This window comes from Mytilus edulis, chromosome 1 (assembly GCF_963676685.1).
Source record: "Mytilus edulis chromosome 1, xbMytEdul2.2, whole genome shotgun sequence".
Taxonomy (NCBI): Eukaryota; Metazoa; Mollusca; class Bivalvia; order Mytilida; family Mytilidae; genus Mytilus; species Mytilus edulis.
In genome coordinates this window covers 114,015,033-114,029,309 of record NC_092344.1, presented here as the reverse complement: position 1 = coordinate 114,029,309, position 14,277 = coordinate 114,015,033, and the positions used below count along the sequence as shown (strand labels likewise).

At 33.0% G+C, this 14,277-nt stretch overlaps 1 protein-coding gene across 1 annotated transcript in view; it reads left to right on the top strand.

Moving 5' to 3' along the window:
- Window positions 1-5,776: 5,776 nt before the first annotated feature.
- LOC139500405 (N-acetyltransferase ESCO2-like) overlaps window positions 5,777-14,277 on the top strand; it is a 28,335-nt gene continuing 19,834 nt past the window's right edge. The window contains exons 1-3 of the mRNA XM_071289148.1: window positions 5,777-5,885; window positions 12,242-12,332; window positions 13,638-13,964. Coding sequence (XP_071145249.1) covers window positions 12,265-12,332; window positions 13,638-13,964 — 395 coding nt within the window. The 5' untranslated portion in view covers window positions 5,777-5,885; window positions 12,242-12,264. The remainder of the gene's footprint in view (window positions 5,886-12,241; window positions 12,333-13,637; window positions 13,965-14,277) is intronic.

The following is a 14,277-nucleotide window of genomic DNA, read 5'->3' as shown; positions in this document are numbered from 1 at the left end:
AAACAGATATGAATAAAACGCTTTAAACTACTATTTTATCATATTGTTCCATGTCGGAAATCTACAACCTCGCTACTTAACTCATATTTAGTAATGAATACCAGGTAAGTGATTGTGTTTTCTTTTAAAAGTATGCTAAACATTTGCAATTGGTAGATTTGCAATTTAATGATGAACGTATAAAATAGTTCAAAATTAGTTCCAAAGAAGAAGGAAAAAGTAAAATAACAAAATAAACGAATTCAAATGAAAATTCAGAACAGAGAGTTAATAATCAAATGGCAAAATCAAGCACTAAAACATATCAAACGAATGAATAACAACTGTCATATTCCTGACTTGGTACAGGCATTACCTTAAGGAGAAAATGGTGGACTAGACCTGGTTTTATAGCTAGTAAAACCTCTGACTTGTATAACAGTTGCATGCAATTCAATTATATTGACAGCAATATGACAACAAAACAAGCAGACATAATAGGTAACAATGTCAAAAATATGGGGTACAGCAGTCAACATTGGGTTATCATCAAAATCAATATAAAAAACAAATAAATACGTCAACAAAGAACAACAAAAAAAGGCATCTAGACAAAGCACATCAGTAAAAACGAAGTCAAGAATACAAATATTTACAATAGCACAATAAAACAATATATATAACAAGATGTATAAGTATCGAGCCACGTCAAAGGGATAGTATCATAAATAGACTTAACAGTAAAAGTGATAATTTACAAAGACAAAGAAAAGCCATGAAGATGATAAATAATGTAAGTATCTACAACCTTTACTTCCAGACCTTCGTGTATTATTTGTGAAGTTGATACAGAATATTTATCAACAAGTCTTGGTTTATTCCGATTAAACTTTTGGGGAAAGGACGAGACGTTCTTTGGCATTGTCCTGGTTCGTCAACTTTTTGCCCAGACACTGGTGCCATTGTATATAAAGTATGTGCTTGACTACCGTATAAGTTTCTTAATGTATATCCAATATGCAGGTGAAGTTGATATATTACTACTAAGGTGGGGGGGATTGATAAGTTTAAAATCAAAATTGTCTCGTTTATTTTAAATTCTGGTACTGAGATATTCGCTTATGTCAAATTTGAGGTATATTGAATACAATATCTTGTCGAGGCAAACAATTTGCAGCAATGGAAGATTTAAGGGTCAATTCTCAATACCCTAATTCAAACACTCGACGTTTGTAAAAACTGCAAAACATGGAGATAACATTTCACTATGAAAACGTTGATGTTTTTGTTTTGTTTGATGCAAATTAAATTATATTGACAACGATGTGTGAACAAAACAAACAGACGTCATTGGTAAAAAACAAATGTCAAAAATACCATGGGGTACATCCGTCAACATTGTGTTATATATTGTACTAATAACCTTAATAATTATATATAAGCCAAAACGTACGAATCAAAGAGTACTATCAGTTACTGAAGCTGGTTCAGAGCCAATTCGATCATGTTTCACATGCCTAGACTTATCAGTACAGATACAACGGATTTAGTGTAAAGGATCATAACAGTGTGATAAAAGGTACTACCGTGTGCAATGCCTATGGATTGGTTATCGAAATAACAGTATAGTTCGAATTTTTAACTTTATTTCTTGAATTTGACAATTAAAAATATTTATAAGATTTCTATACAACGAACAAAATCCTCAAAGAATACTTAAGACATCCCTTTACAACAATATAGTATGTTCATACGAATATTTGTACAGGTTTTATATACACAGAACGAGGAAGACCCAGTTCGACCTCTTTTGTTTATACTCCAAAAGGAACAAAATATTAACAGACATATGATAGTTCAGAATTAGTTCTTTTAAAAGTATTAAAAACTGAAAGCAACACGTTATAAATGTCATGCAAACCTTAATCGGGAACGCTCAAAGCCGAAAACTTGAATTAGGCGTCGTGGGAGTTTGTGTTAGGTTACCCAGCGATACTTTATTACGTGTTGTTTGTGGGGACAACAACATATTGTCTAAAAGATAGCACAGGTTGTGTTTAAAGAGGGACGAATGATACCAGAGGGACAATCCAACTTATAAATCGAATTAAACTGACAACGCCATGGCTAAAAATGAAAAGGAAAAACAGACAAACAATAGTACACACAACACAACATAGAAAACTAAAGAATAAACAACACGAACCCCACCAAAAACTAGGGGTGATCTCAGGTGCTCCGGGTCAATTGTGTAATTGAAGATACATGAAACATAAGTGTTCATATGCGTCCTCAAAATATAAATATAAGATGGGGCTTTGTTAATTGATACCTATTTTGTTTTCCAAACGTAAGTGGCAAATAAACTCATCATAGATAACAGGATTGAAAGACGCGCATTTCGTCTAATAAAGACTCATCAGTGACGCTCGAATAAAGTTAAAAGGGCCAAAAAAGTACGAAGTTGAAGAGCATTGAGGACTAACAATTCCAACAAGTTTTGCCGAATACAGCTAGGGTAATCTATAGCAGCTTTTCCTTAGGCAGTAAAGCCTTAGCATTTCACAAATGTAAAGTTTTGTAAATAGTTAATTTATAATTATAACCATATTAATGATAATTCATGGCAACACAGAAGTGCTGACTTCTAGACTGGTGCTACCCTCGGCGAATAAAACCTCAACCAGCAGTGGCAACGACTCAGTGTTTGTAAATAAACTCATCATAGATACCAGGATTTAAATTTTGTATTTGCACCAGATGCAAGGGATTGGACCCAATTTATAACAACATCATAGTGACGTCCTCTCTCTTTCCAATCAAACAACTCTCAACAATAGACAAAATGAAATAGAACATTCTACATACGGTCTGTTGTTTTTGATTTATAATTTTGATTTGTATCAACATTGAACAAATCCTAAAGAAGTGAACTTTCGATAGTAGTTAATATATAGTTTCGTTCAGATGTGATGTATACCTAAAAGTTACTTCTTAAAAGTGATGTCCGTTATAGAAAATCAAGAGAAGAAGGTGGTATTTAATGAAGATGACAATAACTCCATCAACGCCGAGTTAAACAAAAATATTCACTGGTTTACCAAGCAGCAATAGAAGATAACATACATGTGTCGTCATGTTTTCATTACAACCATGGAGTTTTAAAAAAAAAGTAAAATCACAAAAATACTGAACTCAGAGGAAAATCTAATCGGAAAGTCCATAATCACATGGCAAAATCAAATGACAAAACACATAAAAAAACGAATGGACAAGAACTGTCATATTCCTGACTTGGTACAGGCATTTTCAAATGTAGAAAATGGTGAATTAAACCTGGTTTTATAGTCAATGTTTCAAAATCTGGTTGTGTTCTACACTGAGAGGTGATGCAAATAGAGATTATATAGTCCTGTGTTATATTTTTTGATGTTTCGAACCCGAAAATATGGTTTAATGATAAGATTGGTGTAATGAAAGATGATAAACATTAATTTAGCATTTGCAGTTATCGTAATCGTATCTTTTCTTGTTAAGTCGTCTATAACGATGGAAGTTGTAATCCTATGTAAATCAACCAACTATTTCCATATGGTTCGTCGTTCGTTTCAATGCCAGAAATATTAGTCCCGATATCAACACAATAAAGGTACCACAGTGGTGTTTTACACACGAAATAAACAAATATTTTCTTCATTTATTAACAGCTGCATACTGTAGGTTTATAATATAGTTCTTCTAGCAGATATATATTCTCTTGTCCAAAATGAATATTATGATAATACCACCGTTTTTCTACAAGACTTCGACTATTAAAACATATTGCAGATTGTTTAATTTCAAAAATGAAAGCTGTGCTCAAATAATCATAAAGAAATTAAAATAAATATAAATAGCCATTGTATTGAACCCTCCTAAACGGGACAAAATGTGTTTATGCTTTTGTGTTAACTTTTACCATACCAAAATTCTTGTTAAAAACTAATTATTTTGGGGGGTAAAGAAACCAAAATATTAGAAATTATTAACTATAGAATGGTACAGTATTTTAAAAACTGTTCATCATTGTAGCTACGGCATTTTCAAAGGTTGTTTTTAACGTAACTTGAGCTTGGTCAAAACATGATCCAATATATCTGAAAACCCGAAAATGATTTATTTTTTGTTGATATGAACCATGTCTTATAATCAAACATATTAAAAAGTAAAACAACAAAAAATACCTAAATCCTATGAAAACTTAAAAGGGAAAGTCTGTTATCAAACGGCAAAACCATAAGTCCAAACATGTCAAACGAATGGACAACAACTGTCACACAGCAGTCACCATTGTGTTATAATCTTAATCACTATAAAAACAAACAAATATTTAACAAAAAAACACAAAAAGGCATATAGACAAAGCGCATTAGAAAAATGAAGACAAGAATACAAAAATTTACCGGAATAGCACAATAACACAATGACTGGATGACTGTATAAGTACACAGCCACTTCTGTTGGTTTTTTTTTAAAGGGAAGAGACATTTTTCGACATACCACTGGCTTATCAACTTTCTAATGAGACACTAGTGACATTTTACAAATTCTGTGTAGTAGCTGTACATGTAGGCACTTGAATACCGAATCAGTTGGGATATATAGATTCCATATGCAAGTGAAGTTGGTATATTGCTACTAAGGCGGGGGAAATTGATGATTTTAACATTAAAATTTTCTCGTTTGTCATAATTTCTTGTAGTAAATGACTGTGTAGTCAAATTCCAGGTAAAAGTCCAAAATGAGGCGGAGAAAGCCGTGTCTTTTGTTTCTTTAATTTCTAGTTTTGGGGATACATCTATTTATTACATGTATCGTCAATGCTTCTAGTGCCATACATCCCATTCGTTTGTTCTTTTTTAATCGTAAAAACTGTAGTAAATTGAGGGGTCATATATACCATGTATTTCCCTATGCTTAAAAACAAATAGTAAAATATTCTGTTGTTTCTGTTTGAAAAGAAGGGTTCTATATTCAGTCATAGTCAATATCAAATGTTTGAAAGGCTTCTGTATAAGTACCCTTTCTGAATCGTAAAATTAAAGGGGGTAGACCCATAACCTGAATAATAATATTAAATCTCTTCGATACTCCTTTGTAATTTTCTTAGTGTTATTGTGTTTTAATATCCACAAATTTCACCTCTTTTGACAATTTGGTTTTCCACTTGTCCAAAACACCACACACGAACCCCAACTAATATGGAAAAAGGTTACATTTCAACTTGCGCAACATATGAAAAGGTGTATGATTTTTAAAACTAAATTATATAAAAAGAATTGCGTAATAGAACCCCCACGGCATCCCTATCAATTAAGTATTGAAGCCCCCTAGATATTAACGAACTACAGATCATAAAATAAAGCTCTATATAGAGCTTGTAACCGATACGACTCATAAAGTGAAAGAAACATAATATCACAAATGTTTAAATGCGTAATCATGCAACTGAGCAAACTATAAAGGTTGGCATAACTATAAAAAAGCAAATTGGTGTAAAATAAGCATAGTAAAATGAAAGGAAAGTTTATTTACATCATGTCTTTTTTTCACAGTAATGATGGGTTTTTAGAGAAAACGGACAAATAATTCAAGTACTGGATATTGATTTTTTAAAATTTTTACTAAGCCAATGGTTTTAACTACTAACTTAGATGGCTATATACTTATTATATCTATGCTACAATTAAAATTTAGATATTATTACACTTTTTTCGGTGCAATAGTGAAATACGGAAAAAATATTCCGTCATTGTGCCGTAAATTAGACTAGCTAATTGGCGGCAAATTTATTTTGGAGGGACATGTCAATTTAGCCCGATTAAATCCAATCTCAGAATATTTATCAAAGAAAATACGTGAAGCAAGTATGTGCATTATTTAACGGAACTGTATAACCACTATTATATTTAATGTATGTTCAAACTAGAAACCATAGCCGAAACGAACACTTCTTTTCAGATAAACATTCAGAAAACAATAACAAAACACAGTATCCACAGCATGGTTAGGATTCTGTCCACTAAATAGCCATGGCTGAACATTGAATTAATTTCACAAGTTTAATTATCTTATTTTTTTCCACGGAAACAAAATTGATAATCGTATTGGTATGAATTTGAAAGAATGATCATGAGCATGCATTAGTCCAAATAATTATGACGTCTTGAAAGGCTATTATAATTTTTTTCTTTGACGCCTTACATCAAAGAAAAAAATTATAATAGCCTTTCAAGACGTCATAATTATTTGGACTAGAGCATGCATGTAAAAATTGCTAAAATGCATAGGACATAGGTTTGTGACTGAATTGATTATTTTGAGTATTAATACACAGCCAGGTGTATATTTTTAAGCAGTTTAGCATGTTTTGAACTTAAGCTCAGTGCCATAGTGGGTTGTACTTGTAATTCCGACTTCATACCCAGGTCCTAGTCCAAATTATTATGAAGTCTGGCAAGGTTATTTTAATTTATTTCTGGGAGGCCTTCCTACGACGTCACAACACTGAAGCCATTTATTACGTCTGGAGTTTGAGCACAGGGGCTTGTTACAATTGCCGGGTTTACTATCCATCCGAACCCCTAAAAAAACACAAGGGAGGAAGCTCATTTGCGACAATGCTTCAAATTATTGCTGTAAAATTTTTCTAAGACTTTCACTTACTTTGTGACCTGAATAAATCTGTTCCCATTTGAATTATCTCTTCAATGACATATATTTATTACCTTAAGTAACCTCTATAACTATTGTAATCCTTAAAACAAACTCGACATTTCTGAAATAGAACGAATCGAGGCCCTACATTTTAAAATGAAAGTACTAAAGCGACACCTATCGGAAAATATATTTTCGGCACTCTCTGGTGTTTACCATAAATGTTATGTTTTTCGGAAGTCTACTGTATTTTAGATTTCAATAATGTAAAAATTGGCGGGAATTATTAGGTACACCAGTGTTCTCCCCAGGATTTTAGGATAGCACCAGGGTAACGCGTGTCGAAATGATTTGTACAATATGTCGTGTCGTGTTGCATCGCTTATTTTTTAACTTGTTAGTTTTTGTGCCTTTTTGTCTTTTGTTTTGTTTACTGTTTTATGTAGACTTTGGGTAAAAAAAAGTAAATCAAACAGTTTGTTTACTTAAATATCTTTTAAGAATAAATAACAGAAAGCACTTTTAGTCTTTAAACTAGTCACTTTTTATACTTTGATCAAGCCAATTTTGTCCTGATACTTGTATAGTTACACTACACATTCCCCACATTCCCCATTTTTGTTAGATTACACCATAACAATTAACTTTAAACAAGATTAAATTTTAATGTAGAAGGTTTAGTAAATTAAATACTATTTTCCAAAGCTTTAGACATGATTCTTTTAGACATCGATCTAGCTGTCATGTCTAGCTAAGTTCCAATCATTGTAAATTTATTTTGTAAAAGTTAATCATTAAATTTTTTTAATACTATTCAGCTATATCAACAGATGTTTTCAACAACCTCATTTTACTATACAGCCCTAACTCAGTCAGTAGATGTGAAACAACAAATGGAAGTGTTTAACGACCTTGACTGGCTATACAGTCCTCGCACGGTCGGTAGATGTGAAAATGAATATACTACTTATTTAATATAATATGTCTGTGCTTTAATAAAAGTATGATTGTCAAAAATAATTTGCAATATATTTTTGTTGTATACTCAAAGAAAGTTTTTGGGATACGATTGCTTTTAAGCAATCTGTAGACTTTTACCGTTGACTCAGGGCTCATTCCCTCACGTCAACTGTTTTATTCTAAACATTCAGCAACATCTCAGATTCTTATGATTGTCTTGCTTTAAAAGATAAAAACAAGCAAAAGGATTGAACATAAACAACTTTCCTGTAATGTTCTTCTCATAATCTCCATGTTTGATTTTTCCCTTGACTTATATGCGTGTTTTTAACAACACGGAAAATCAGATTTAAGCAGTATTTATATTTAGTGTTTTTATAAATTTAGATACACGTCAGAGGGAATTCCCCAGTTTTGATAAATGCGAGAGTTCTTTGAATTCCGATAATTCTATTTCTGTCATATAAGAACTGAAGTGGAGTTTTCAATATTTTACCGTTATGAAACTGATACTGTACTCTCATAAAGAAATTGAGACTCAATCATCATATCATAAATTAAATAAACGTTCTTGTTCCAAATCGCAAGTCGCGGGTTTGTTTATGTATTAATGCGCATGCGTATAGTTTTCTTGATTTCAAGGGGTATCAGATTGAGTGGTTGTTCTGGATTCCCCGCTTATTAATTAATTTGAAACTCGTTGGATTCTTTCTATGTCTGCCTGCTATTGAGGGTTTAATATTGTTGTTGCATAATTTAAAATCATATGCATCATTTATATTAAAATCAATGAAGTTTTACCTATAACACCCCTTTAGCCGAAATTGAGTCTTCCATATTATCGTTTCGAGTTGTCTCCCTTTCAGAAGTATTTCCCGTCAAAAAAAAATAACTCGTTAGATGTCGATAAACGTCGTATTATATTAAGAACGGTCTCAATTTAAACAGAGGAGTGTGTACGGAAGGATACATGCCCACTGACCCAAAGGAAATTAATAATTAAAGAGTTAGAAATGGGGTTCCTCCTAGAATTAACGGTGATAAGATACGAAGTGAATAGTCCGAGATTACTGGGTACAAGTCAAATCGGCACCCATAGAAAAAGTCAAATCGGCACCTGGTTAAATCGGCATCTAGTCAAATCGGCACCTATTTAAGAGTCAATTCGGCATCCAATAATATTTGATATAATATATGGGACTGGGAAATGGGGTTCCTCCTAGAATTAACGTTGATAAGATACGAAGTGAATAGTCCCGAGATTACTGGGTACAAGTCAAATCGGCACCCATAGGAAAAGTCAAATCGGCACCCATAGAAAAAGTCAAATCAGCACCTGGTTAATTCGGCATCTAGTCAAATCGGCACCTATTTAAAATTCAATTCGGCATCCAATAATACTTGATATAATATATGGGACTGGGACTATTTAAGTTTGTAATTTAAGTATAATAGCATAAAAGTCTCCTACGGTCCCAGCTTGTCTGGCAAATCAGCCGTCGGACATCAGAGTAATCTCGAACTATGAAGTGAAATACCTTCTCTCTCTCTCTCTCTCTCTCTCAGTGACTGCTGTGGAAAGTAAACTTGGAATTGATAGCACACAAATAAAACACAATAAGTACATTGCTCGTACACTTGTATCCGGGATTAGCTATTTTTAAAGTTGAGTGACTATTCAGATTTATATTACCTTTGCATGTGCAGTTGAATTAGTTTTGAAAATAATACTATCCAGCTGTACCAGGCCTTGCGGTCATAAAACTTTCGAGTCAGTTTTTTTGTACTCATACTCGAAAATCAACCAATGAAATCAATGAAATTGCTTGATTTCTTGTTTCGAGCATGATTTTTGTGCTCCAAGCACTGAGCAAAGTTTTATGCCTTCAAGGCCGTAGTCCAAATAATTATGACGTCTTGGAAGGCTATTATAATTTTTTTTCTTTGAAGCCTTACTTCGACGTCGAAGTTAGGCGTAAAAAAAAATATAATAGCCTTTCAAGACGTCATAATTATTTGGACTATCAAGGCCAGGGCTGCCAAAAATGTGTGAGACTCACGCATGTTCATGCTTTTTTGCAGCAGTATCCTTGGATCAATTTTTTCCTCTTTGATCTTTTCTATTTTGGCCAAATCTCACGAATTTGCTTAATGAAAAGTTGGCAGAACTGCTATACATGTGTCAATGAAAACTATATGGCAATCGTATCCCTCAGAGCATTCTGCTCTTTGATTTTCCTTGAGGTAACATCCTTATATAATTTTGCATTCGATTTGTACTTTATTTCTATTTTAAATGATGGGTAATATTTTAGGAGCACATTTTTGTAATACGCTAAATCAGGGGAAGTAACTAACGTTTTTAAAAATACGCAAATCTTTTATGACCAAAGGCTAGAGTAATAGAGCTTATTAACAAATGTCTGCTTGTCCCTCAAAAGTCTCATAAGTCTGTGATCATTAAGTTATGATCTCTTAATTAATTAAAACACAAGAATCATGTACATCGATTAAACCCAATCATCAAGGTTAATCGATCACGTGGTGTAAACAATCTTGGTTGTCAGAACTGGATTGAACTGGTTTGAACTGGTCAATTTTCATCTGAAATTTTATACCCCATGGAAAGGTTTACCGTTATATGATTTTTTTTACCGAAAATTTTAGCACCACGTTGAAAAATTATTCATCGCGGCAAGAACGATACCACCACGGTATAAAATTATACATCGCGGGCCCGTGGTCCTTTCAGGGCCTGGGGAGAACACTGGAACACACCGTCTTTCATTGTCATATTGTGGTAAACTCCCGAGAGAGCCGAAAATATATTTTCCGGTAGGTGTCGCTTTTGTACTTTCATTTTAAAATATAGGGCCTCGATTCGTTCTATTTCAGAAATGTTGAGTTTGTTTTAAGGATTACAATAGTTATAGAGGTTACTTAAGGTAGTTTTCCTTGCAGGTTTAAAATTTTTACCTTTTTTTGTGCTTATTGATGTAAAATATTTCCAGAAATATCCAAAAAAGAAATGATAAAAGAAGATACGATTCCATTTGAGTCAGGCAAATATTTATTTTGTTTAAAAAAGATTTCCCACAATTATCAATGAAACGTCACTTCCCACTTCCGGTGAATATAAAATATTAAATTTTGACGGATAATGTAAATCGCCGATTTTAATATTTGTATTCACCGGAAATGACGTTTCAATGATAATTGTGGGAAATGTATGGATGGAATAAGTATGGTATCGACGAAGACCCAAAGTTAATGTAAAAACAACCCACTAACATGAACAAGGACACAGTACCAGTTTAAACAAAATAAAGGTTATCTTAAATATTGTCTGGTTTGGAAGAAGTTGTACAAATGTATTATATTCTTTGAAATTGAAATTACAAAATCACAGGAACAATAACTATGATATTATTAGGGCCCCGCCTTTAGCCGGGTCGCCCTATAGTGATCAGTCTGTCCGTCCGTCCATCCGTAACACTTTAACTTTGTGTCCGCTCTATATCTAGAGAACCATTATGATTTCATACTTTATAGTTTACATGTTTATTAACCACCACCAGAGGGCGTGTCATGATGTATGTACAACTTCCTAGGTCAAAGGTCAAGGTAAAAAAACTTTGGTTTCAGTTGACAACCCTGTGTCCTGTGGTGAAGATCGTGTCCGCTCTATATCTTGAGAACCGTTATGATTTCAAAGTTTATACTTGACATGTATATGAACCAACACCAGAGGGTGTGTCATAATTTATGAACGACTGCCTAGGGTAAAGTTCAAGGTCAAAAACTTTGGTTTCAGTTGACAACCCCATGTCCTATGGTAAAGATCGTGTCCGCTCTATATCTTGAGAACCGTTATCATTTCAAAGTTCATACTTGACATGTATATAAACCAACACCAAAGGGTGTGTCATAATTTATGTGCAACTTCCTAGGTCAAAGGTCAATGTCAAAAACTTTGTTTTCAGTTGACAACCCCATGTCCTATGGTAAAGATCGTGTCCGCTCTATATCTTGAGAACCGTTATCATTTCAAAGTTTATACTTGACATGTTTATAAACCAACACCAAAGGGTGTGTCATAATTTATTTACAACTTCCTAGGTCAAAGGTCAAGGTCAAAAACTTTGATTTTAGTTGACAAACCCATGTCCTATGGTAAAGATACAATTTTTTAATGCACATTATTCACATTGGGGCCCACATAGATGGCTCCCATCTCAATGATATCTAGTTTATTTAGAAACATAAAGGTACATTGTAAGTATCACCACCTCTTTGCTGAATTATACACTTTTTATCTGGGCCCATAAAAAAATCCTTCCAGATCACTGCTTCTGTATATAGGGCAGCTTTCTGTGAAAGGGTTAAGTATTCAGTGAAATTTGTGGCCTACTACCTCACATCCAAATGCTGCCATTTAAGCTTACAGAACCATTCTTTACATCATCAGAACCCAGGAAGAATTAAATAGAAGCCATATTAAGCCTTTCAAAATTCTGTTGATTCTGCTTGAAAACTTGGTTACATGAACATCTAACATATATATGCACATTAAGTTGAGCAATGTTAATTTTAAAATTCATTTCAGAATACTACAGATTTGTATTTTTTATGATAATGGATACTAGACAAGCCAGAAAAAGAAGATGGACTCCGTCACCAGAAAAAAGAACAGCAAGGTAAATATACTGCAGAAAAATATTACATGAATTACCAGTCTGCACCGTTAGCCACAAGTCCGATGCCCCAGACTAGTAAATATTGATTCGGACGTAAAATTTTTCGAAATTTTATATAGTCATATAGGAACAAGTTTTGATATTTAGTGTCCAGACTTGTATAGATGAAAAAGTTTTTGGTGCAGACTGAATTACATGAAATATTTATAACAAACACATTGATTGAAATACATAATAAAAGCATGAAAAAGATTCCCATAAAGGAATGGAGACTATCATGTATATTACAATCGCCTTTTCATTTTGCATACTTACACTTAAGGCATGCGGGCTACATGTCTTGCAATCACTTTATTAAGTATGATATAAAATTAAGAGATGTGTCATTGCTGATGGCTCTACACATGACATGGCTATAATCAACTGTATCAATGTGCTAAAAGCATCCAATGTAGATAATGAAACATACATTAAGAATAAATACATTGATTAAAAACTCGTCTTTAAAACGAATGTAAGACATAAGCTGGAGAGAGTTTGGCATATATTACGTACTGTATCAGAGTCTATGTACTAGTTAAAGTAAACAAAAAAAATGGATAAATCTGTGTATTGAGATATGTAAATTGATTTTGCACACTTTCAAATGTAAACATACACATGGAGACCATTCAATCTTAGATTTTTACTGAGCTGACGATTGTAATTCAATTAGAGAAAGTTTTACTGAGCTAATGATTGTAATTCAATTAGATAAAGTTTTAAAAAATCTGATACAGTTGTTGTTCAGAAGAGGGACATAATCCAAAATATTATAAACATCTGACAGATATTTCATACCAGTCACTTATTTCATATATATAATAGCATATTTTTAAATGATGCATGCCTTGGACTTACCATAAATTACAGTAACTTGCCACTGAACTTAATTATATAACTGCAATCAGGAGGTACTGTCTGATCTAAGATAATATATGTCATAAAAGTTACACAATAGTTAATCTACAATATCGAGTATAGTATTTCAGTGACAATGAAATTGACAACAGCAGTTCTCTGAGAACAATTATTCTTCAATGTTTCAGTCACCTATATTTTTCACATTTATTATTTTCAACTTCAAGTATGTTTTGATATTTTACAGCTGTATTCTGTATCTCATCAAGATCTCATTTCAAATGAAGGTATATTGTGATCTTTCAAGTGTAGAACTTGAAAGTTTTCAATTTATTAAAGTCTGCTGTAGATTGATTGATATTTTTTTCTGGTTCTCTTATTTTAATGAAAATATTTTGTTTATAGGACAAGTTTGGACTTTACAGAGAACACACCACCACCAATAAAGAGGTTTAGAGAATCATCTACAGAAAGTGATGATGATTCAAAGTTTACAGTCAAATCATTTTATGGTGGACGGGAAAAGAAAAGCTTCCCACATTCCCCAGGAAGACGCAAGGCAGCAACAAAGGTTTTGAGCAAGTTGGAAGGAGAAGAGGAAGAAGAATTTCTAACACTAAGAAAGAATGTGCCAGGGAAGATCTTAAAAACCAGCAGTAAAGTGAAGAAAGATGTCTTCAAATTGTCTAGTACAAGCTCAGATTCAGAACCTGTCCAAGTCCTGAAAGATAGGTATATATACATTGTAGATTGGCTCAGAAAGACCAACTAAAATTTAGATCTAAATTTTGAATTTGTATAATATAGCACACATAATGGACTAATAGCCTCAAAGATAAGCTAGTCTAAAACACTTATCTGCCTTACAAATAATATTACTTGGGAATTTTGTTTTAATTTCTGTCAGACATCTTGCAAAATGCCTGACATTTCAGATACATTTTATACCTCTTATATTGGACTGAACCAATACCATTGCTTGACCATTTTAAATTCTGGTATTTAAGTAAACTTATATAGGTCGCATTCCTGCTGCCAGTTACAG